Source organism: Octopus bimaculoides, chromosome 24 (genome assembly GCF_046866305.1).
Source record: "Octopus bimaculoides isolate indiv1 chromosome 24, ASM4686630v1, whole genome shotgun sequence".
Lineage (NCBI taxonomy): Eukaryota > Metazoa > Mollusca > Cephalopoda > Octopoda > Octopodidae > Octopus > Octopus bimaculoides.
Window position 1 is genome coordinate 15,286,489 of NC_142951.1, and position 26,300 is coordinate 15,312,788.

The 26,300-nt window shown below is 38.0% G+C and overlaps 1 protein-coding gene across 6 annotated transcripts in view; it reads left to right on the forward strand.

The window, feature by feature from the left end:
• Positions 1–26,300, forward strand: part of LOC106871259 (eukaryotic translation initiation factor 4 gamma 1) — a 94,326-nt gene that overhangs the window by 53,875 nt on the left and 14,151 nt on the right. For all 6 annotated transcript variants that reach the window (XM_014917620.3, XM_089341106.1, XM_014917619.3 and 3 more), the window contains 11 exons: positions 3,239–3,379; positions 4,480–4,779; positions 10,442–10,501; positions 10,617–10,760; positions 11,957–12,036; positions 15,856–16,009; positions 17,396–17,782; positions 18,438–18,583; positions 18,717–18,956; positions 22,587–22,956; positions 25,336–25,508. In XM_014917620.3, coding sequence (XP_014773106.1) covers positions 3,239–3,379; positions 4,480–4,779; positions 10,442–10,501; positions 10,617–10,760; positions 11,957–12,036; positions 15,856–16,009; positions 17,396–17,782; positions 18,438–18,583; positions 18,717–18,956; positions 22,587–22,956; positions 25,336–25,508 — 2,195 coding nt within the window. The remainder of the gene's footprint in view (positions 1–3,238; positions 3,380–4,479; positions 4,780–10,441; positions 10,502–10,616; positions 10,761–11,956; positions 12,037–15,855; positions 16,010–17,395; positions 17,783–18,437; positions 18,584–18,716; positions 18,957–22,586; positions 22,957–25,335; positions 25,509–26,300) is intronic.

Here is a 26,300-nt window from a genome sequence, read left to right on the forward strand (position 1 = left end):
TTTGTATTGAGTCTCTTTACCAACAACTATTTGTAGCTCCCACCCCCATCACTTGTTGTTCTGACTCTCTACCCACTCAGCCAATGATAACTTATTTTACTAAATTCATCATTATTTTCTAAATTGATTGAAACTAAGGCACTGTATTTCAATAGAAATATAGTATCAAAAGGGTTATTTGTCCAGAGCTACAGTCCAACAGATAGCAGATTTCTGCATTAGATCAAACTAATAAAATAACATCCTTTTCAAGCCAAAGTTGCTTTTTTCTCAACTTAATTTTCATCATCATCGTCATTGTTTAACGTCTGCTTTCCATGCTGGCATGGGTTGGCTGGTTTGACTGAGGACTTGCAAGCCAGAAGGCTGCACCAGGCTCCAATCTGATCTGGCAAAGTTTCTACAGCTGGATACCCTTCCTTATGCCAACCACTCCAAGAGTGTAGTGGGTGCTTTTTACATGCCACCAGCACGAGGGCCAGTCAGGTGGTACTGGCATCGACCACACTCGAATGGTGCTTTTTACATGCCACCAGCACAGGAACCAGTCAGGTAGCATTGACAACAATCACACTCGAATGGTGCTTTTTACGTGCCACCAGCATGGGACTAGTCAGCTAGCACTGGCATCAACAATGCTTGAATGGTGCTTTTTTACATGCCACCGGCAAGGGTACCTGTCAGGTGGTACTATCATCGGCCACGACAACGACTTCACTTGCCTCAACAGGGCTTCGCAAGCGCAGTTTATTACCCAATGATTAAAGATTACTCCTAAATGGGCTGGTTATGCTGCACTGGCATAGGCCACAGTTAAGGTCTCACTTGGCTTGCCAAGTTTCCTCAAGCATAGCATATCTCCAAAGGCCTCAGTCGCTTGTTATTGCTTCTTGAATCCCACTTCATGCCAAGTCTTCCTGGGTACCCCCTTCAATGCTTAATCCATTAGCATTTAAAGCAGCCACATCCAGCCTAAATATTATAGCTATTTTATGTACAGACTGACTACATTGACTATATCCAGCCTCTCACACTTAACATACCATGTCATTCTAAAAATAAACAAGCACATCATCAAAATCTCAACACAGAAAGATAATCGCATGAGTAATTCAAAACAATGTGAACAAATAAGCATTGCATTAGACAGAACAGCCTGAAGGCCCGTGGCTTGATGGTTAAGGATATTCATCTCGTGATCATATGGTCAAGTGCAATTTCCGGCAATGTCCTTGAGCTCCAGTCCACTGGAGTTGTACCTGTATTTCAAAGGGTCAGCCATGTCACATTCTGTGTCCTGCTGAATCTCCCTGAGAACTACATTAAGAATACCTGTCTGTGGAGTGCTCAGCCACTTGTACATTAATTTCACGAGCAAGCTGTTCTGTTGATTGGATCAACTGGAACTGTTGTTGTCTTAACTTTGGGAGTGCCAGTCTAATAATCTGAAAAGAAGTAAACCACCTTTGGTCATGGATGACAATGGGAATTGCACCTAGAAACTTACCCTCCAAGGCACAAGTCCGGGCAAGGTTGTTTATGGAAGACCAGCTGTCGCCCATGCATGCCAGCTTCCCCCCTCCATGCCACCAGTGTTATCTAAGGGAAAGGCAAAGGCCAATACAACTTGGCACAAGTGATGTTGCAACTCATTTGTACACCTTAGTGAACTGGAGAAACATGAAATAAAGTGTCTTGCTCAAGAACATAACACACGGCCTGGTCTATCAAACTCATTATACCTGATTGTGAGCCCAGTGCTCGAACTACTGAGCCATGCACCTTCACCTCTATGTAATTACTAATTTAGGGAACTTTCAATATTGGGTTCTTAGCTTCCCAGGATTAACTACAATTGACACATCTAACACTATCATTAGTATTAGATGGTGAGCTGTATATGTGTTGGCTTCCTGTTTTTGTTGTGTTGTTTTATGGAAAGTAGGAGTACTCATCCATCCTAAAATTCTTCGGCTTTCAAACTGAATTCTGATCCTCTGTTGATCTACATTAGCACAACTTGAGTTTTACTATTTCTTAATCAAATACTTTCCTTTTAAATATATATTTCATTGTTTACTTGTTTCAGTCACAGGACTGCAGCTATGCTGGGGCATCGCTTTGAAGGGTTTAGTCAAATAAACCAACCCCACTACATATTTTTTAACCCCTTGCAGACGGGAAGCGGTACTGATCACACTGAAACAGTGTTCGTGTGAGCAGTGTGATGTCTCGCTCAGTGTGGCACCATTATTTCAAATATACCACACTGAGAAGAGTCTGTAAATACACTATAAAATTATGTAGTTACTGAGCGGCCTAATACCAGGTACACAGCACAGACTGTCAGTACTAAATCCGTCTGCAACGGATTAAGTCTATCACCCTCATTTGCTAAATGTCTTAGTTGTGGGGATGTAAACAAACCAACAGTAATTGTCAAGTGGTGGCGGAGAGGGATAAAAATACACACAAATATGACAGGCCTCCAAACAGTGTTTGTCTACCAAATTCACTTGTAAGGCATTGGTTGGGCCAGGGCTGCTGCCCAGTGAGACTGAAACCAAAACCATGTGGCTGCAAAGCAAGCTTCTTAATCACACAGCTGTGTTGTTGTTTTTTTTTTTTATTTAATGATTGTTAATGATATACTCGTGTTTAGAGTATTGCTTGATGTTTCAAGTAATGTTGCTGTGATAGCATTGTAACCAAGAATCTTCCAGGACAAAATGAAATCCATTCAGTGAAGTTTACTGTTTCAGCTACCTTCATTGCTTGAGTTATGATTTCGTTTCTTGTTTCTGATTTGGCATGGTTTCTATGGCTGGATGCCCTTCCTAAAACCAACCACTCCAAGAGTGCAGTGGGTGCTTTTCATGTGCCAGATACGTAACTCTGGCATCAGCCATGACTACGATCTCACTTGGTTCAACAGGTCTTCTGAAGCACAGTATATTGCCATAGGTGTTGGTCATTTGTCATTGCCTCCGTGAGGCCCAATATTCATAGGGTTCTATTTACATGCCACTAGCGCAGGTGCCAGTTAGGCGACACTGGCATCAGCCACAACTGGAACCTGGTGCAGCTTACCAGTTTTCAGTTAAACTATCCAACCCATGCTAGTATGAAAAAAAAAACAGACGTTAAATGATGATGATTTAATGAAGTTTGGATTTACTTTCAAAAAGTGTTGTTTATTTCCCCCCTTTTTTTTCATGAACTTATTTTTCTTTTATAGCCTTTAACTACTGTTACTTCTGGAGTAGGATTACAAAGCAGTGGTATGACGATTGGTTTGGGAGGAGACAAAGGCATAAATACAGACTGGAGGAATGGCAATGACCCGTTTATTCCATTCTATGTCAAGTCTGCACGATCGGTATGTAATAGTTTACTTTCTGCATGCATAATATTAAAATGTTGCAATCAGTTTTGGGAAATTTCAAATATATAATTTAATCATGATATCTTATAATCTAATCATAGGTCTTTTTGGTGGGGTGGGGACATGAAATCGTATTAATTCAGTATAGGCGAGGCAATGGTGTTTAGCAATATTAAGATATTGCTCTGGTTTAAAATTTGCAAACAAGGATTGTTAAAATATAGAATATTAGTTAAAAAATGGTATTAGTCAAATTACTGTAAGGCTACCTGTAAAAATTCTGAGTCTGCTGAAGATTTGACAGTGTTAGAATGTCCTGTGAAATGCAAGGTTTCAGAATGCTTAGGCATAAACTAGTCTTCAGCTACAAGTACTTTGCAAACAATGTTGATAGCTGCAGTAGTAATATCTAAGGCATAATGAAACACTACCTGAGTGACTACGTAACTGAACATAAAAGTATAAATCCATTTGCTGATTATTGAAAATGCTGGAAATCTGATTCAACTTGTTGATCATGCTACTGTTGTTAGCTTGTTGCAAAGGCTTTACCCAAAGGCCTGGTATATCTTGTTGCTGGCCCTACTGTTGCATGGGTTTTCTCAGCACTACAAGCCAATAAAAATCTTTATTAATTGTATTATGACACTTGTCTACAACAATGAACTGTATTTCTTCATGCTACAAAACCTGGAAAAGAGGAGCAACTGATGTCAAATATTTCAGCCTTCCTCTTTCTAGCTCTGTTTCTCAACTGGATTCAATATGGCCCTTGAGAGTCCATATAAGATTTTGTATCTCCAATAAGTTAGTTGTACTTCTTCAATACACAAGACATTTTAATAATTATTTTTATATGATTTTTTTTTAAACATCAAATGATTATGAGTGTCCACAAGTAAGACAGGAATCAAAGGGGTCCAGAGGTAAAAAATGGTTGAGAAACTCTGGTCTCACCACTAGTTGCGTCCAGTATCACAGTTGGTGTGAGTTTTAGTCTGGAGCTAACTATTTTTAGCCGTATATTCCTTACTTCATTGTTGTTTGTATTTAACTCGTTTTTTTTTTTTTTTTTTTTTTTTTACAAATTTCAGTCTGTTGGTGGTGTTACAAAAAGAGGTAGTCAACAAGGGAAGAAAGAAGTGAAAAACATTATCATTCAAATTCCAAAAGAAGTGAAGTTAAAGACCTGTGAGAATGCTTGGTTACCATCATCAAAGAAACCGCAAATTGTAGTCGATGATAGTGGTGTTGATGCTGTTGTGAAGCGAGTGCGAAGTATACTTAATAAACTCACTCCACAGAACTTTGAAACCTTAGTAGATCAGATGGAATTAATTCTTATTGATACTGAAGACAAACTTGGTGCTGTAACAGACCTTGTCTTTGAAAAGGTATGGTACTATTATTGTCTTGATGGTAATAACTTACCACAAATGATATTGTCTTTAGATGTTTATATATATATGTGCAGCCGTGGGTGTGGTTGAGTTTTCTTCAGTCCAACAGCACAGCACTTTGGGTGTCTCTTACTGTGGCCTCAAGGTGACCATAGCCTTGTGTGTGGAAACTAAAAGAAGCTATTCGTGTGCACACGCCCGCACACACACTTCTTACTGCATGAAGTTTTGTCAGTGAACAGGTCACAGTTTCAAAACGAAAATATTTTGACACAAATTAAATTTAAATGTTGAAGTGAATCTAATGGTGAATCTAATGCCTTATAAGCATCTTCCACGCTGCAATTGTTTATATATATGATTTGATCTAGTTTCAGCTCATGAGGTGTGGCTACATAATTTTACTTCACTAATTCTTTTTAGAAATTGACGTTTGATGCATGAGGGAGTTTCATGCCGCTGCCCTCATCTGCACTTCTTGCTGCGAAGTTGGTTCATCTGGGACACTTGACAGATTGAGGTCTAGTTTTGTTTTCGAGACACATCCACCCCATGTAGGTCTCTTGGCTCCTTCAGGAGGATATTGAAGAGCTGTGAGCCTTTAAAACCCAGGCTGTTGCAATATCTTGTCTTATATCTTGATGGCAAAGTTGGAGTCTTTGGCACTATGCAGTGGTGCCCTGTTCTAGCATTAGTGTAACTCTCAATGCTAAAGTTTGGGACAAGTTCCTCTAGGATCTTCCAGATGTATATTATGGCATAGAGACCATATTCTTTGTGTTGCTTTGTCTCTCAGGAAAGGAATTTTAGTCCTGTTACTAAGTGTTAAGTCTTCTGATGTTCAGTATGAGCACCCATGTGATATCAATGTTGTTGTTCAGTGGTGTCCACCTTGGGTACATTTGTCTATTGGGGATCGTCCCATCTGTGAGATTGATGTAGCCAGGACATTTGCTGTACAATCTTTTGTGCCAAGCACAAAAAAGACTGTTCAGCAGCTGCCCTTTCAACATGTTGATAGGACTGGTTTGTAACATGCATTACATCTGCATATTTCTATTTTGGGGCAGGTGGTACGTGATCCTTTCCTTTTGGCAGGTAGTTTCCACCCTGTTTCATGTTAGTGGGCAAAACGGCAGACACCTTTCATGTAGAATTCACATATTTGTGTATGCCGTCTCTTTTTACCCTTTTTGTTGTATGGGTAGTCAGACTTGCTTCTTTCTTCGGTTGTTTCATCTTTTGTTTTCATTTTTGCTTCTTTTGGTTGTCCTTTCTTGACTCTTTCACTTACTTGGGTTTTTTTTTCCTGGCGGGTTTCTCACTTATACCTTCTTCTTTGTTTCCTTGAGTGTCTACCGAGTGGGGGATCATCTTTCATCTACATACGTGCCTCCATCCTTGTCATCTTTGCTCTGTTCATTAGCAAAGATGCCATCAAGAGTCCTGATGTGGGATCTTATGAGAGCGTAGGAGCGTATAAACTCCTGCTTCTTTCGCTCTTTCTGTGCTAAAGTTCTTGAGTAGCCATAGGTCTTCAGTGCAGATGTAATGATATTATTTGGGTTATCTCCTTCAACACAATGCCTGGCTCTCAGAAATAATGTCAGTTCCATGCTCCTCCAGTTTCTGGATGTCCTTCAAATATATATATATATAGACACAGACAGACATATACAAATCAGCACAAAGCATAAGGATGCAGAGAAGCATCAACCTGCTAGAAATAAGAGCTAAAGTCTTACATTAAAGCACCAAGATAACAGAAATAACAGTAGGTGAGGAAACAGAAAGAAATAATATATTCAAAAGCATACCTATGAAAGATTATGCTGTTTAGGATATCTACATACCTGTTTGTTTGTGCGCATGTGTGTGGGCATATACATATATATATGTATATATATTATATATACATGTATATATTATACTAGCAGAGCCACCCGGCGTTGCCTAATGAAATTGTTGCTTATTGGTACTTGGAAACTTTTACGATAATTAAAATGGGGATTAAATGAAAAAAATTCACACAGCGAATATACCACGTTATTGTTTCACTGTTATATACACAGTTATACTTTGACGCATGTCAGTTGAAAAGTGAAAGTGTAATAGTAATACTTACTTTAACACTCAATGGTTTTACACTTTTGTATATGACATGTACATATTATTCATGTAAGTGCTTCTTCATATACTATGTTTTCTGTCTTGCCATGTTTATCACTGAGAATGTAGAGGTTCTTTTCATCTCCAACTCTAGAACATCCAACATACAGCTGACCATGTGAGAAGCAAGGTTGAAGGAGGTTAAGTCCCACCACCTTTAGAGATTGACCATGTGCTTTGTTGATAGACATTGCAAAGCTAAGTTTGACCGGAAACTGCAGTCTCTTGAACTGAAAGGGGAGATCATTTGAAATGAGAGGTATCCTTGGAATGAAGTCATTCTCACCCATCATGTTGCCTGTAATTATTGTTGCTTCCAACACATGGGGCATGGCTGTTTTAACAACCAACCTTGTTCCATTGCAGAGTCTGGGTGCATCAAGGTTTCTTAATAGCATTATGGGAGCACCTATTTTCACGATCAGAATGTGTGGTGGAAATCCTGGTGGCTGAAGTGAATTGAGGAACTCCACTGGGTAATGCGTTGCCTGTTGTTGATTAGGGACAGAGTTAATTGATCTGTATGAACATTCAGGTCCTGGAAGCTGAGTTAACAAATTTAAATTCAGCTTGTCTACAGAATCATTCCTTGGTGCCAGAATTGTTCTTCCACATAGCCACTTGTGACTTTTGTAGTTTGTGGCAATGTTTGGAAACACCTTGCTCTTTAGTTCTTCAAGGGAGGCAGTCATATTGCCAGATGGGAAATGATGCAGATTATCTTCTGGATCTTGTGGAAGTTTTCCATTTCCAATGTCAAGTAACTTGTTGGAGAACTGTGCGGCTAACGGGTCACCATGAATGTGAACCCTCATGCTGGTTGTCGGAGTAAGCTGCTTGACATGTTGCCAGATATATGAGGACTTGATGCAAGCTCTCAGCTCATCCGCCCTGGTTCCTCTGGGAACGACAGGCAGCATTTGCCTGAAGTCACCAGCCATGAGGAGGGTGACACCACCCATGATCTTCTTATTGTTTCTGAAGTCTTGTGTTTTATCAAGCGCTTCAAAGGCTGCCTTATGGGACATTGTTGCCTCATCCCAGACAATGAGTTTGGCATCTGTAAGGAGTTTTGCTAACGCTGTATTCTTTGTTATGTTGCATAAAGGAGATTCATTTTGGATGAGGTTCAGAGGCAGCTTGAATGTTGAATGGGCTGTTCTTCCACCTGTTAGGAGTGTGGCTGCAATTCCAGAGGATGCAACAGCCAGAGCAATCTTCTTCTTCTGTCTCACTTTGGCAAGGAGCAGGTTGATCAATAATGTCTTTCCTGTGCCTCCAGGAGCATCTAAGAAGAAAACCCCACCAGTGTTATTGTCCACAGATGTAAGAACTTGCCAGTATATCTCCTTTTGATCCTGTACCAGAATTGGTTCCTTTTCATTGACAACTGCTTGCAAACTTTCCATGTTGTATGTTGTTTCCCTGATTAGCTCTTGTGCTAATCTGTGTTGAACATCTCTGACAGGAGGAGCTGGAAGACCATAGATTTCAAGTTTGTTTCCACCCAGTGATTGAACCTTGTCGTCTAATGTCTCATTGAAGATGTCATCATTGAATGTGACATCACCGTCACACTGATATTGAATTCTTTGAAGAATGTCTTCAGGAAGCAGTATCGAAGGTACCAGAAAAAAAAAAAAAAAAACCTCAGCAACGGGGAAACACAAAACCGTACTTCTGTTAGTAAATGATGAAATTACTTAGTTCAGTAAATGTGAACTTGTTAGCGAATGAAAACGTTAACTTTTATTGAGAACAGTAACGATTGAAGTTAAAGTGATGTCGAATCAAAATTTGTCACTCAGTGAACGAAACAGCAACACAAAACCGTACTTCTGTTAGTAAATGATGAAATTACTTACATCAGTAAATGTGAGTAAACTTTTAGTGCGAACAGTAACGATTGAAGTTAAAGTGAAGAAAAAACTATGGCTACCGGAAGTTGACATTGAGGAACCTTTTTAAAGAAGTGAATCTTAAATATAAAGCAATATTATTTATTTTTAATTAAAAAAATCAAATGAAGAGCCTAAGATTTATCCGAGGTCAAATTATTCACGCATCACAAGTATGGAAGCATTTGGTGAAGTCGATTTCACGTGAAAAGCGATTACACACACATCTCTGTTTTATATATAGTATAGATGTATGTGTATGTATATATATATATATATATATATATATATATGTATGTATATACATATCATATACATATGATATATACTCTCTTTACTCTTTTACTTGTTGCAGTCATTTGACTGTGGCATGCTGGAGCACCGCCTTTAGTCAAGCAAATCGACTTCAGGACTTATTCTTTGTGCGCACACAAACACACACACACACACACACACACACACATAAATAAATAGAAATGGTAAGACAACAAAAGAGTGAAAGTGACCTTGATATGTAAATAGAGGAATTTATCTGTAATATAATGTGACAACTATTCGATTGCCATAATCAGATTCCGAGTTTCAGATGTCGGGGTGGGAACCTTCTCCAGCATTTCTTCAGCTATCGAGGCATATTTTGATTACCTCGATAACTGAAGAGATGCCGGAGCAGGTTTCCGCCCTGACATCCGACACTCAGTCTTATTATGGCAACTGAATAATTGTCACATATTATGTTACAGATATATATGCTAATAAGATATATATATATATATAAATATATATATATATATATATATATATATATATATATATATATATATATATAGGGAGAGAGATTGATGTCAAGAATTTAGAAACTTTCAGGGAGAATGTAAAATAATTCTTGTTTAATGATTGAACTCAAAGTGCAAAAACTGTAAATAATAGCATGTAAAAAGTCACTTACCCATGTAGAATACTTGTCCTGGTCTGTAAACATGATGACCGTTCTACCATTGAACCAAAGCAGCTCTTTATTGCATATTATTATTTATAGTGGCAAAAGCTGGCAGACTCATTAGCATACCAGGCAAAATGGTTAGCAGTATTTCGTTTGACTTTAAGTTCTGACTTCATTTGCCACTATGGTTTACTGTGTCTTTCATCCTTCTGGGTTTGGTAAAATATGTGTAAGTTGAGTACTGGTTTCAATGTAATCAGTTTAGTCTCCTCCCCCAAAATTTCAGGCCCTTGTGCTTGTAGTAGAAAAGATAATTCATAGCTTTTCCATTTTGAATTCAGCTATTAGAAACAAATTGTGTATGTGTGTGTGTATTGGAACCTCTCTTGAAAGATTCTAAACCAAACTCAGTAATTTGATTGGCTGTTGTACATTTCCAAAGTTTTGCTGTAATAATTTGTACTTCAAAAAAAAAAAAAAAAAAAAAAAAAAAAAAGATGTTGACACTTTTGAGTGATTAATGAATGGAAACTTCATTCTTCAAGCAAACTTCATTCTTCAAGCCTTTCTTGCAGCAGGTTTCTAAGTATATCTATTTGAAAATATGATACAAGATCATAACCCTTGAAAATATTTCTCATTGCAGGCTGTTTTGGAGCCAAATTACAGTTCAGCTTATGCCAAATTCTGTACATTTTTAATGATGGTGAGTATTTTACTTAAGAATTAATTATCAAAATGTATAAATGTACACATCATTCTTGTTCCTTGCAATTTAGATATTGAAGCTGACTGTTACTGTTTTCCTCTTTGACTTGCAGCTGAAAGTGCCTTCCAAAAATAATCCTGAAAAGAATGTTGACTTCCATAGCTTGCTATTAACAAAATGCCGGCAACAATTTGAAAAGGATAATGAAAGTGAACAGAAAATTCTTGATTTGAAAGAAAAAATAGAAGCAGCAAATGTGAGTTGAAGTCAAATCTTTTATTTGCTTAATCTCTTGTATTTATTGCTAACCACTTGTGAAATAATTAAGAATCAGTAGAACCACAAGAGTGTTGGATAGAAATTCCTTGCAGTATTTTTTTTGATGAAGTACATTTCAAGATCAGACCTCACTGTGGTCAATTTTGTCTTTCATCCATTCAGGGTTGTTTAAAAAAAAAGTACCAATTTAAGGCAGTAAATTGACAGATGGGTTGATGGGATGTCTTGTATCTAGGTCTGTGTATTCTGCGTTAAATCTCCATCTTGTCACTGAAAAACAATAACACATATCAGGAGTTACAACCGACTGATGGAAATATAGTTCAATTAGGTTCAGTTAGGTTCAATTTGTGAAATAGGGTAGAACCTGTTTTCCAAGTTAAACTGAAGTAAATAGTTGTGTGTTTGGCATAACGTCATGATGCAACCGCTCCAGCAGAGTCTGAAGTCAGTGTAAGGAGTGCAGGGTCACCTTACTGAAGTAAAAAGAGTTACCTGTTATTTTCTTTTTTATACCTTGTTTCAGTCATTAGACTGTGGCTATGCTGGGACACTGCCTTGAAGAATTTTTAGTCAAATGTATTGAGCCCAGTACCCCCCTCCCGCCTTTAAAGCCATGTGTTTATCCCATCAGTGACTTTTGCTGAACTGCTAGGTCATAAGGACATAAACCACCAACATCGATTGTCAAGCAGTGGTAGTGGTGACACACACACATGCACACAGATATATATGATGGGCTTATTCCAGTTTCCATCTACCAAATCCACTCTTGATGCTTTGGACGGCCTGGGGCTATTGTAGAAGACACTTGCCAAAGGTGCCACACAATGGGACTGAACCCAAAACAGCGTGGTTGGGAAGCAAACTTCTCATCACAGTCATATGGATTATTTTCAAGTAAAAATTTTAAAAGGAAAAAAAAAGAAATAAAAATGTTTCTGTTAGAAATGATACAAAAATTGTGTTTGGAATAATGTTTTATGCAAAATTAACCAGGAATTTCATACAACAAATTTGGCTCCTAACTGGGTCTTCTTTCTTAGTCAACATCAGGGACCCTAGTAATATCTGTTTGCAAAATTCGTAAGTTCTGTAATGGACTGAATTTGTTTTATTTTCTTATCAACATTTTTTTTCTAAAATTGAGGTTTTTTTTTCTTTCTTTTTCAGGAGGAGGAAAAGAAAATATTGTTGGAGGAGCTTGATACAGTTATGTATATATCTAGACGTAAATCAGTTGGAAACATTAGGTAAGATTGTCATGAATTGATATCAAATGACTTATGTGTATAAAATATTAATAAATTTTCAATAGAGATGATTCCTTTTAGTCTTTCGCTTATTTCCAGTCATTAAACTGCAGCCACACTTGGGCACCATAGCTTCAAAGGGTTTTTTTAGTCAGCTAAATTGACCACGGTGCTTATTTTAAGTCTGGTACTTACTCAATCAGCCTATTTTTTGCTAAGCTGTTACAAGGACATAAACAAACCTACAACAGTCTTTTCTGCACAGTTCTCATCTACCAAATTGACTAACAAGGCATTGGTCAACCTAACTCTGTTGTGAGAGACACTTGCCCAAAGTACCATGCAGTGGGATGAAACCTCAAAACATGCAGTTGCAAAGTAAACGTCTTAACCACACAGCCATGCCACATGTCTTGTATATACACATGCAGATGTGTATATAATTTATATATAATTCATATAGAATTTATAATTTTAAGGCTATATATCTTGGGTAAGTCAGTTAAGTAGGAGGTATTTGGGAACTTCTATCTTTCGAACTCCCACATCTCCTGGTGAAGGAAAAGTGAAAAGTAAAATATGAAAGAAAGAAAAATCTTCGGAAAAACATTATTTTTGCCAGAATTTCCATTACAGAAACCTATTCTATAGAGAGATTTGAGGTTACTAAGTTACTGAAAGGATTATGCACTGTGCAATTGGTAATTACAGTTTACATGATGTGACTGTATCTTTGCTACATCACATTCTTATGAGAAGTAAAATCTAATGAAATTATTAAATCAGCCCTTTTTATACCAACCTGCTTGAAACCTTAAATTTCTTTAAATGGAAATGTAGCATTTTTGATTTGTTTAGCACTTACACTGGTCATATCCAGCCAAAATATTGTACCTTTTTCATGCTAAACCTGACCACGCCAGCCCTGCAATATCATTCTAACAATTAAGTTAGCTCATCAAAATCTCAAAGCTACAAAATAATGCATAATCAATTCAAAACAGCATAAATAAGAATTACTTTTGAGAGAATCATCATCATCATCATCGTTTAACGTCCGCTTTCCATGCTAGCATGGGTTGGACGATTTGACTGAGGACTGGTGCAACCGGATGGCTACACCAGGCTCCAATCTAATTTGGCAGAGTTTCTACAGCTGGATGCCCTTCCTAACGCTAACCACTCAGAGAGTGTAGTGGGTGCTTTTACGTGTCACCCGCACGAAAACGGCCACACTCAAAATGGTGTCTTTTATGTGCCACCCGTACAAGAGCCAGTCCAGGGGCACTGGCAACGATCTCGCTCGAAAACCCTACTAGGCCAGTCAGGTGGTACTGGCAACGGTCACGCTCAGGATGGTACATCTTATGTGAATAGTAAAGGGTTAAATTAATACCTTTCAATATTATTTTACTTAAGATTTCTTTTAAGTTACATCACCATATTACTAATAATAATGTTCTACTAATTCCATCCAATTTTTTTTTTACTTATATTTGAAATGAATCAAAAGTCTCAGACAATGTATTACATTGGAAATATGATGATCCATCATCATCGTATGTCCATTTTCCATGCTGGCATGGGTTGGACAGTTTGACAGGAGCTGGCCAACCAGAGAGCTACCCAAACTCCAATTGTCTGTTGTGGTATGGTTTCTATGGCTGCATGCTTTTCCTAAAGCGAACCACTCTACAGAGTGTGCTGGGTGAATTTTATGTGCCACTGGCACAGGTGCATTCAAACAGCGCTGGCATGATTGCATTTTATGTAGCACTGGCACCTGTAAAGGACAAGCCTGTGTGGACAACAGCAATTTTACTCAGCTTGGCACATCCTCTCAAGTACAACAAATTACAACTTCTGGTCCCCTGTCATTCCTCAGTGAGGCCCAGTCCAAAGATCACCATTTTGTCCCATGTCTTCCTTTGGAAAAAAATTGGAGGTCATGGTGACAGTGAAAAAGTTTTGATTTTGATATCAGTCAAATGCATTTTGAGTTCATAATTAACTTTTCAGCATTTAAACTACTCTGTCAAATGTAATGTCTAGTTATTCACTTTGTTTTGAATTAATCTTGCTCAAGAAGGTTATCAATGTTTGTGTGTAATGTTAATTTTTAATCCTTTAGCGTATAAACCAGCCATATCCAGCCAAAATATTTTACCTGTTTTATGTTCAAACTGGCTTGATTGGGCCTCTTACACCAACCCAACTATGTCACTCTAAAACTAAGCGATCACATTAACAAGATCTCAAAGGTATGAGATAATTGCATGATTAAAAACAATGTGAATAAATAAGTTTACATTTAACAGAGTAATCTGAAAGTTAAAGGGTTAAGATAGCAGGTGTATAAATATCAATTATTCACAATATCATCATCACCCTTGTTGTTTAACGTCCGTTTTCTATGCTGGCATGGGTTGGACAGTTTGACTGAGAGCTTGCGAAGACCTGTTGAGCACAGCCAATCTGATCTGGCAAAGATTCTACAGCTGGATGCCCTTCCTTATGCCAATCACTCTGAGAGTGTAGTGGATGCTTTTTATGTACCACTGGCACGAGGGCCAGTCAGGCGGTACTGGTATCAACCACACTCAAATGGTGCTTTTTACATATCACTGGCACAGGAGCCAGTCTTTATGAAGTGACAACAATCACGCTCAAATGGTGCTTTTAACATGCCACTGGCACAGGTGCCAATCAGGCAGTACTATCATCAGCTACGACAACGACTTCACTTGCCTCAACAGGTCTTCGCAAGCGCAGTTTATTGCCCAATGATTGAAGGGTACTCTTAAACAGGCTGGTTATGCTGCACTGGCATAGGCCATGGTTATAGTCTCACTTGGCTTGCTGGGTCTTCTTAAGCACAGCTTATCTCCAAAGGTCTCATTGCCTGGGTGAGGCCCAGTGTTTGAAGGTCATGCTTCACCACCATCCTCGGTCTTCCTGGGTCTACCTTTTCCTGAGGTTCCTTCTACTGCTAGCGTGTGACACTTTTTCATACACCTGTCCTCATCCATTCGCAACACATGACCATACCAGTGCAGTTGTCTCTCTTGCACACCACATCTGTTGCTTCTTAAGTCCAATTTTTCTCTCAGGGTGTTTACACTCTGTCATGTATGCACACTGATATTACACATCCATCAGAGCATACTGGCTTCATTCCTTGCAAGCTTACACATGTCCTCAGCAGCCACAACTCATGTTTCACTGCCATGTAGCATGACTGTTTGTACACATGCATCATACAGTCTGCAACAAAACAGGGATATGTATTGGAGTTGTATTGTTTGACCTTGTCACTGATACATTTTGAAGGGCTTTCAGAAGATATACTCTTTCTCATCAGATGAACATTCTGGAACACATCTGATTCACCCAAAGGCAAATCACTGTTATTTTCTTTTTTTTTCTACATTTCCTAAATTTTCAAGTGTAAATCCTTCAAAATCAGAATTCTTGCTGAAGCCACATCAATATCTACAAAAATCAATCTCCACTTCAAACTTTGGGGTTTGAGGGGGCAGGGGACTTGTTGAACATTTCACAATACAGTCATATTTAGGTGGAAATTGTTTTGTCTTGCATTCTCGTACCTTCAAAGATTTTAAGATGAATCAATTATTTTTAGAATGACATCATTGGATGGTTATGATAGGCCTTATCTCGCTGATTTGAACATAAAACAGGTTGAGTATTTGGGCCAGTTTAAATGCTAAAGAGTTAAATTGATGAGAGAAAATATGAAGGAAAATTACTTTATCTCTTATATAGTTTTGTGCAGTGGGTAATATTTTCTCTTTTTAGGTTTATTGGAGAATTGTTTAAAATGAATATGGTGAAATTAGACATAATGCATGGTTGTCTGGAAAGGTTGTCATCATCTGCAGACGAAGAGAAACTAGAATGTATGTGTAAATTGTTATCTACGGTTGGAAAAGTGATAGAGAGTAAAGCGAAGGTAAATATTTTGAATTTCAATTTTGTAGATAGATTTTGTTGCGTGGTTGTTTGTAGAGAAGCTTTCAGTATCAAATTATCATTGATTCTAGATTGAATCTGTTCTCATGCCATCATGTTTTAACAAGCATTTAAAAACGTTTAATGTAATAATTTAACATAACTAGTGGTTTTGATTTATTTAAAATACTGACCGTTTTTCAGTTTTTCTAAGATCTGCATTCAGATTTTAGGTCTTAGCAAGATCAATAAATATATGTACCAATAAATGCCCTGAGAATAGATTTAATCAAGTGTATTTTGTATAATTGGGGTTAACTTTTGATGTAATAATGCGGCTTGTGCCTGTTAAAAGTCATATGGAAACCAGGTACAAATAGGTTAGAACTATATGAAACATGGGGTTTTCTGGTATCTGTAAGTGAAATATAGGCAGTGAATATAGTTGTGCTATAGAAAAAGGTGAGTACACCAAGACAACTGAGTTGAGAAAAATGCTGATTATTCAAATGAGTGGCTGATATGTATGTATAAAGGAGACATCTATATTGATGTAGAAATGTTGGCACACTTCATCCATTCCATTGTTAAAGTACCATTAACAACAGGAGGTTGCCATAGTAGAGGTTAGTTATAGAAAATAGTGAAGTGGGATAACACAAAATTGTTGTGGAGTGATGCTATAGTGCAGACTTGCCCAAACCACATCATAGAAAAAATTGGTGTTAAAAAACAATTGTAGACAGCTCAAGACTAGTTATGGCTGGCTCAAGCCACTGCTGTTTTACTGTGCCTTTGTCCAAGACTTTTCATTCTGAAATGTCCTAGTTTGTTAGCTATAGACACTGTAAGGGAGAAGGTAATCAGTTGGAACACTATATCTTGCAATTCTTCATCTTTTACATATGTCTACAGGAGACAAAGCTGACAAAATATATTGTGCCAGTTCTGAGATTACATGTTGAGACTTGGTTGAGTTGTAGAATTACTTCCTCAAAATATGACCCAGTTCTGACTCTAAGATATTTTAGTAACAAAGTTTTGAGTGATTGTTGTATTTTAAACTTCTCCCTTACAACTTCCTTTGAACCACTGAAAATGAGGCCTGCAATGTATTATTTGCCAAAATCTCTCAATAAGCTCTCTGCTCTGAAACCTTTCACTGTGGTAATTACTGCTACCTGTTCTAATTACTCTGAAGAACTATGAGATATGAAAACTCTAAAAGTAAAAGTATCTAGTGTGATTCTTTCTTTAGCTAAATTTTCACTTTGTCCATATTTGATAGTAAAAGTTTTGTTTCAATTCCCTTCAGCCAATGTTGAGTTTAAGTTGTTTTCATTGTTCCATTGTATCTGTTACCTATGTCTCCTGATTATAATTTTAGAATGAAGAAATGAATCGTTACTTCAAAGACATAAGAGCAATTGTTGGAGGCCGGGAAACATCCTCTCGTATTCGATTTATGCTTTTGGATCTTATTGATCTACGCAAAAACAAATGGGTTCCCCGGCATGCAGAGAAAGGTCCCAAGACCTTGAAAGAACTTCACCAGGACATAGAGAACGAAGAGATTGAACACCGGTTGAAGATGGACGCTGCTGCTGCCACTCAGCTGTCATCATATTCCTCTCAACGGAATCGAGGGGGGCGTGCTGGCTCAATGGGACCTCTCACACCACCACAGGCTAACGACAGTGATGGCTGGAATACAGTTGGAGGAGGACGAACTCTTAGGGCACCAATTGACCCTAGCAAAATGTGGTTGCCTAAGGTGAATATCTTGCACATCATTAAATTCTTCCTGCATTTGTCTTTTTAACCACCACTTCCTTCCAAATTAAAAGGTTTAGCTATATAGATTGCCTCGGGCTAAATTATGAACTATTTTTTGAGCTTCTTTGATTGTTAAGAATTAATACAATTCTTGTTCTTTGCACCTTTTTTATAGAATTTAGATTACACTGACCAATCAGTATGCTCTACTCTTTCCTTGGTTTTAGATAAACTTGATTCTTGTGCATGAACTATGGCCATATTGAGGGACTGCCTTGAAGGGTTTAGTTGAACAAATTGACCCAGTGCTTCTTTTTAAAATCTGGTGCTTCTATTGACTTCTTTTGCCATACTATTACGTTATGAAGAGGTGATTAAACCAACTCTGATTGTCAAGCAGTGTTGGAGAGAACACACACACACGATGGATTTTCACAGTCTGCCAGATTCACTCGCAAGGCATTAATAGAAGACAGTTGCCCAAAGTGCCATGCATTAGGACCGAACCCAAAACCATATGGTTGCAAAGCTAGCTTCTTGACCACAGCCATGCCTGCACCTCTCTAGATTTTATAATCATATAATGTTTATTTCCCTTTTCCCTTTTTATTTTATATTTACTGTTTCTTTTTTGTTTTTTTTCTGTCTTCCAGAGTAAGAATGATGACAATATACAGTTGTGTCCAAGTGTTGGTTCTAACAAATTCGGTATGTGGGGCCGTGGTAGTACGGGGGGAGGCAGCAGCCGTGGTTCAAATAATCAACAGAGTGACAGACTCACAACAACACCAACCAACAGGTGATTATTTATTAACTATTTATTAACTATTATTTATTAACTATTACTTTGACCCTTTCATTGTTCTATTTTTGCCTTTGTTTCCATTAAATTTGAGATTAATGAATAATTTATTCAAATAACTTATTTACAGATTCTCGGCTTTGTGCGGTGATGATGAAGATTTATTTAATATGATTGGAAGTGGTGGTCAAGAAAACAGGCCAGAAATGTTTTCTCGTGGAGGCATGGGTAATCGCCGAAGTGGATCACGTTCTGGTGTAGGACCTTCACCTGGTCAATCTGGTCGCAATCAGTTTAGTGGTTTTCGTGGAAAGACATTGCCTCGCAGATTTTCGCAAGAGGACAGAAATGTTCAGAGACGTGGCTCAAAGTAAGTATGTGCCTGCCATCCTGTTATTATGGTGGCAGTCTTGTATTAATGAACTTGATATTAAAATGACTCTCCCATACCACAACTGTTGTCTCCTTCCCAGCTACTTCCACCACTGCCCCCTTATATATTGTAGTCATGTATCTCTTCTGTAGCGACATACCTGTGGCTGTCCCTCTATCTTATTTGGTATAAAGCCACCTCCCCCTGTTCTACATTCTTACTCAGTTGAAGAATCAAATACATGGAGCATGTAAGTAGCAAAAATTTTATAGGTGCAGTCGTGGCTTTGTGGTTAAGAAGCTTGTTTTCCCATTGTTTCCTCTGGTTTAGTTCCACTGCACAGCATCTCGGGGCAAGTATTTTCTATTATAGCCCTGGACTGACCAAAGCCTTGTAAGTGGATTTGAAAATTGAAAAAAGTCTTTTGTTGTTGTGTGTGAGTGCAGGCATACTGTTGTGTGGACATCACGTGGTGATTGTAAATGAGCATCACTGTCATACAGACGAGGTTGTTAATTTGAAATTTCCCTGAGAGACATGTTTGACCACGGGGGGAAATATTACCTTGCTTGGAAAGAGGTGGGGGTTTGTGACAGGAAAGGCATGCAGCTGAAGAAATCTGCCTCCTTGATAAATTCTGTCAGACCTGTGCAAGCATGGAACAGTGGACATTAAAATGATAACGATGATGATGGTTACCAGATTTGAGTCAGCATACTGAATAAATGAGGCTAGTTGGCTAGATGGTCATTGATTGGCTTCTAGCCAATCAGCAGCTTGTGGAATGGGATTCAGCAACCAGGCATCTGAGATAAGGGCATTCCACATTTAAACATAGAAGTGAGCTGGTAAGATGTATAAAGGACTGACTTGGCAAAAGGCACTACTGGAAGACTCCTCTTAAGATATTTAAATCATCATGCTAAAATGTACATGTTTTGTCTTGGTGTAAAAAATATTCTGCTCCATACTACAGATTTGCTTGACTGTGACCAGTTGAGCATATCCTTTGGTGGGGTTCACAATATGTGCATCTCTGATCATGAGCAGGATGAGTGGGGAAATATCGTAGCCATATATTGTTTGTGATCAGAAAGCACTTTCTTGCAAACCCACGCACCCCCCTCTCGCTTTTAAACAAACAATAACTTCCATTAGGCTAGTAATCCAGTTCACTGTCAGCTGTCCCAATTCTGCCCATAAGAAAGGAACAAATAATACAATGTGGCTGTAGGTCATAACACTCGGGCAACGCTTGGATTGCTAGCGTGTGTGTGTGTATGTATATATGTATGTATATATGTATATATATATATATATATATATATATATATATATATATATATATACATATACACACACACACGGGTGGCACATAAATGACACCATTTCGTGCGGGTGACACATAAAAGCACCCACTACACTCTCTGAGTGGTTGGCGTTAGGAAGGGCATCCAGCTGTAGAAACTCTGCCAAATTGGATTGGAGCCTGGTGTTGCCATCCGGTTTCACCAGTCCACAGTCAAATCGTCCAACCCATGCTAGCATGGAAAGCGGACGTTAAACGACGACGATGATGATACATACATACATACATACATATATATATGTCCAACATGATACGGTTCTTCATATTCTTTTTTATGAACATTAAATTATGGTGAAGGAATTTTATTTTACAATGTATTATATTAGATTTTATCAAAGTTTGAAATGGGAAAGACCAACATGTTCAGTGACTTTTTCATGATAAATTATTCATGCTCTCTCAGTATTTTGTTGTTTTCTGCAAATAATAGTGATTAAAAGATTTATTTTTTAAAAATGCATTGAAAATACTTAAAGAAAATAAATATATAATGCTCATCTTTAGCTTAGTTTATCCATTTATTGCTGTCAGCATAGGTATACAACTCCTGGTGATCTTAGATATTATGGTAGGATTAGCTGTACTCCAGAAGACCTGCTCACCACAACAGAATTGAGATCCTCAGACCAAGGTACCATGTAAAAAGTATTGGTGTGGGTGCTGGTGCTAGGTAAAAAGCATCCAGTAGTCTGTAAAATGGTTGGTAGAAGGAAGGGCATCCAACTGGAGAAACCAAGACAAAACAGACTATAGAACCTGGTTTAGCCCCTGGCCATACCAGCTCCTGTCAAGCCATCTGTCCCATGCCAGCATGGAAAACAGATGTTGATGCTGATGATGGGATTAGAGATCAGTGCTGTCAGCTGGCATTTTTAAGTTTCAGAATGTTCCTCTTATAGCAAACTGTAACATCTATCTACAACATAGTGGACTGAATCATGTACAAAGATACAAAAATAGTTTTAGTAATTTTTTTAATGATTTTGAACTCTGTTAACTAAGCACTTGAAGCAGTGTGATTGTATCAAAGAACAACAGATTTTTTGGCAAAACTGGCATTTCATTTACTGATAATTTTTTGAGCCTTTTACAACTTTCATTGTTTATATAAATACTCTTAATTTATTCAAACTGTAATTCTTCCAACTTTTGACACAGTTGAAAATCTATTGATAATTTGTAATACCTGGCAAGATGGTTGGTTCTATAAAGTTGTGTGGTAAATATGATTGTGTGTGTGTATGTATAAAAGTAATTATTGAAGAATAAAGATAAGTTGAGGATGTGCTTGGTTGATTAACATTTTGATTAGTTTCTAAGATTGTGAAGGCACGTGACTTAGTGGGTTAGGGTATTCAGCTCACTAGCATACAGTTGTATATTCAATTCCTGGCAGTGCATTGTCTTCGAGCAAAACACTTTAATTCATGTTGCTCCATGAGTGATACCTGTAATTCAAAGGGCCAGCCCCATCACATTCTGTGTCATGCTGAATCTCTCTCAGAACTATGTTAAGGGTACACATGTCTGTGGGGTGCTCAGCCACTTGCATGTTAATTTCACAAGCTGGCATGACTGTGTGGTAAGAAACTTGCTTCCTAACCACATGGCCCTGGGTTCAGTCCCATTGCATGGCACCGTGGGCAAGTGTCTTCTATGGCTTTGGGCCAACCAAAGCTTTGTGAGTAGAAACTGAAAGAAGCCCATCATATATATATATATATATATATATATATATATATATATATATATAGATATATTTGTGTGTCTCTGTTCCCTCCCACCATCATTGCTTGACAACTGATGTTGGTGTGTTTACATCCCCATAACTTAGTGGTTTGGCAAAAGAGACCAATAGAATAAGTCCTGGGGTTGATTTCTTAAAAAGGCTATTTCTGTTGACTGGATCAACTGGAACCCTTGTCATTGTAACCAATGGAGTGCCAGTAAAAAAAAACAAAAAAAGAGATTAACACCAGTATGGTTTCATTATGAAAAAAAAATATTAAATGCTTAGAGGCATTTTAAGTCTGTGCTGTTCCCCTCTCAAAGCTTACTTTTAGTAAGGTGAAAACTTGTGTGATAGTTTGAAAGTGCTTGAGAATGGTAGTGCCCTGTCCAATCTATGCTAGCATATTGCATGGAAAATATAAATGTTTATGATGGCAGCTACTTATGTGTGTGTATATATATATATATATATATATATATAATACAGTTACAGAAAATAAAAACGAAACATTATTATATATTTATAGTGATAATCTCACTCCTTTAAGAGGTCAGACTCGTGAGGATAGTCGGTCTCGGAAAATCCGCAGTCGAGAAAATAGCAGAAATCGCAGTATGCACACTCCAATTGGCAGTCGAGAAAGCAGTCAGAATCGGCAATCTGTACTTCATTCGAGAGAAAACTCTCGGGATTCAAAAATGGCTAGTTGTGAAAATGGCATGTTTCAAGAGACCAAACCATTAAATTATGATACCAGCAATTCTACTTCAGACTACCCGACGAAGCATGAGAAAATAGAGTTGGCAGCAGCACAGAGTAAACCCATTAGTGAAGCTGAGGTGAAGAAGAAAACCATATTTATTGTTGATGGTTACTTAAATAACAAAGATCTTGAGGTAAGTAGTTATAAACTTTCATTTATGTGTATGTTCTACCTAATTTAAGAAACATTGAGTGAAAATTTGGTACATATAAATTTTCACCATATATATGAGATGCACCATTTTGAGCATGGCCGTTGCCAGTACCGCCTGACTGGCTCCCGTAGGATTTTCGAGTGAGATCGTTGCCAGTGCCCCTGGACTGGCTTGTGCGGGTGGCACATAAAAGACACCATTTCGTGCGGGTGACACGTAAAAGCACCCACTACACTCTCTGAGTGGTTGGCTTTAGGAAGGGCATCCAGCTGTAGAAACTCTGCCAAATTAAATTGGAGCCTGGTGTTGCCATCCGGTTTCACCAGTCCTCAGTCAAATCGTCCAACCCATGCTAGCATGGAAAGCGGACGTTAAACGATGATGATATTAACTTATAAAAAATAGTCTAATATTGGGGCATATTAATCCACATTGGAAAAAAATTGGTTTGCTGGTGAAGTATGATCTTCAAACATTGGCCCTCACAGAGGCAATGACAAGTGACTGAGGCCTTTGGTGATATGCTGTGCTTCAGGAGACTTGTCAAGCGAAGTGAAATTGTAGTCATGGTAAATGCTGGTGTCACGTGACTGGCACCTGTGGCAGTGACACGCAAAAGTGCCAGTGCCAGCGGCATGTAAAAAGCGCCCATTACACTCTTGGAGTGGTTGGCGTTAGGAAGTGCATCCAGCTGTAGAGACCATACCAAATCAGACTGGAACTTGGTGCAGCCCTCTGTCTTACCTGTTCCAGCCAACTGTATAACCCATGCCAGCATGGGAAGCAGATGCTAAATGATGATGATGGTGATGGTGTGGGTTTTATATCCCCCAGTGTTACACTATTTTCTATTGTCAATAAATATAGTGAAAACTGATGATTATATTTACAAAGCTTTATTTTGTAGAAAGTAAGCATGTATTTCCCGTTTATACTTCTCATCACCTGATCTCATTGGTGCCAGTGTCCTGTTAAAAGCACCAAATACATTCTGTCAAGTGGTTGACGTTAAAAGGCATCCAGCCATGGAAATCATGCTCAAGCAGACACTGGAGCTCAGTGCAGTCTTTTGGCTCGCCAGCTCCTGTTAAATTGTGCAGCCAATGCCAGCAGGGAAAATAGATGTTAGATGCTGATGATGAGGAATCATTAGAGCCTCAAAGAAAATGCCTTGCTGTATTTGTTCCAGCTCTTTGCATTCTGAGTCCAAATCCTGTTGTGGTTAACTTTGCTCTTCATCTATCGGAGTTGATAAAATAAGGTATCAATCAACTTCTGGGATTGATGATGTCATCAACTAACCACCTCCCCCTTCAAAATTGTTGGCCCTCATGTCTAAATTGGAAACAATTTTAGATAATCTACTAATGTAGTAAATTTTGTCTCACAGTACATATTATGTTCCAGTGCTTCATGATATAAATAGTTTATTTACATCATGAATAAAGATACTTGTATATGACTTTAATCAGAGAATGTTAATTATACTCAAATTTATTGAATACCTGGGTACTGAGTTTTCATGGTTTCGACACAGGGTAAAGAACTGATTATATTGTTTTCAAATTTTAATTAACTGTATGATGGTTTTTACTGTAATAACAGTATCCAAAATAAAATTGAATATAGATGCAGGCTACATTGTTGAGAAGTTTGTTTCCCAACTACATGGTTTTGAGTTCAGTTCCACTGTGTGGCACCTTGGGGAAGCATCTTCAATTGTAGCCCAGATTAATCAGATTGGAGAGGATTTGATAGCCAGAAACTGATGAGAGAAGCCTGTTTGTGTCTCCCTGGCTTCACTTTGTGTGGTAGTTGTAAATGTGTGCCACTGTCATCCATTTCTAATATTCTGTGAAAACCATATATGGTCAGGGGGAAAATATTAACCTTGCTTGGAATCAGGTGAGGGCTGGTGACATGAAGGACATAATAAATCTGTTTCAACAGATTCCATCTGACCCATGCATGCACGGAAATGTGGATGTTATGATGTTTTGACAATGTCATCATCATCATCATCATCATCAAGTTTTTAGTGTGCACTTGTTATTTGGAGACTCAAGTATAGGAGGAAAATAGCAATGTTTAATGTAACCTGTTCAAAGCAGCCAGATCTAGCTTCTCGCACCTACCCTGTGATGTCATTCTAAAAATAAACAACCACATCATTGAAATCTGAATGCAATTAAATAATACATGATTAATTAGTTGAAAACAATGTGAATGAATAAATAAGCATTACATCTGATAGAGTAATCTGAATGTGAAAAGGTTAAGGAATTGAGTGTTGGTTCTTTTTTTATACTTGTTTTATTGATTCTATTGACTTGTATTTATTTGGTTTTTCCATTCCAGGAAGTGGTGGTATCTCTCTCTAAATTGAAATCCTCAAGTAATCTCCAAGTGTTCATATCATCTGCTATCAGTCATGTGCTTGATTTAACACAACCAGCTAGAACACTTACTGGCTCCCTAATCTATCACCTCATGGATAATAAAACAATTTCTAAATCTGATTTCTTAAATGGGTAAGTAGCTGTTGTGTTGATTTATTTTTTTATTATTTTGTAACTGTTGTATTCCTATGCTAAAGTATAGATACATACCGCCAACTGTCCTTCTAACAGACTAAGCATAACCTCATCACCACCTGTCCTCCCTTCTGGTTGATAGGTTAAGGGTACAATGGCTCTATAGAGGATACAATTCCGTATGTTTTGTTTATATTCTAGTAATTTCATGAGATGTAGTTATAGTGGTTCTCAGTCACATAAAATCAGATCAGAAATAAGATAACCACTATTATTGAATATTTCTATAGGCATTGGTACAACTGTGTGGTTCAAGTTTGTTTCCCAACCACATGGGCAAATGTTTTCTACTATAGCTGTGGGTGGCCAAAGCTTTGAGAGCACATTTGATAGAGAGAAACTGAAAGATGTCTGTTATGTATGTGTGTGTGTGTGTCTCTCCTTGTCCTGACCTCGTGTATTAATTGTAAATGGGTGTCACTCTTCAAACGGTAGTGTTTGTTTAAAATTTTCCCTGGAAACCTGTTCAACCACAATGAAAACTACTTTGCTTGGAAACGGGTGCGGGTCAGCAACAGAAAGGGTATCTGGGCATAGAAAATCTGCTTTAACATATTCTATGTGACCCATGCAGCTTTGGTAAAGTGAACATGAAAACTATGATGTTGACGATGTTGACTTTAAAAAAAATAATTGGTGTTAGATAGAATATCTTGACTGATCCCTCCTTTGTGCATATGACAATTAAGGTTTTACAGCTTTAGAAAAAGTAAGTGAAGCCTTCGGGTG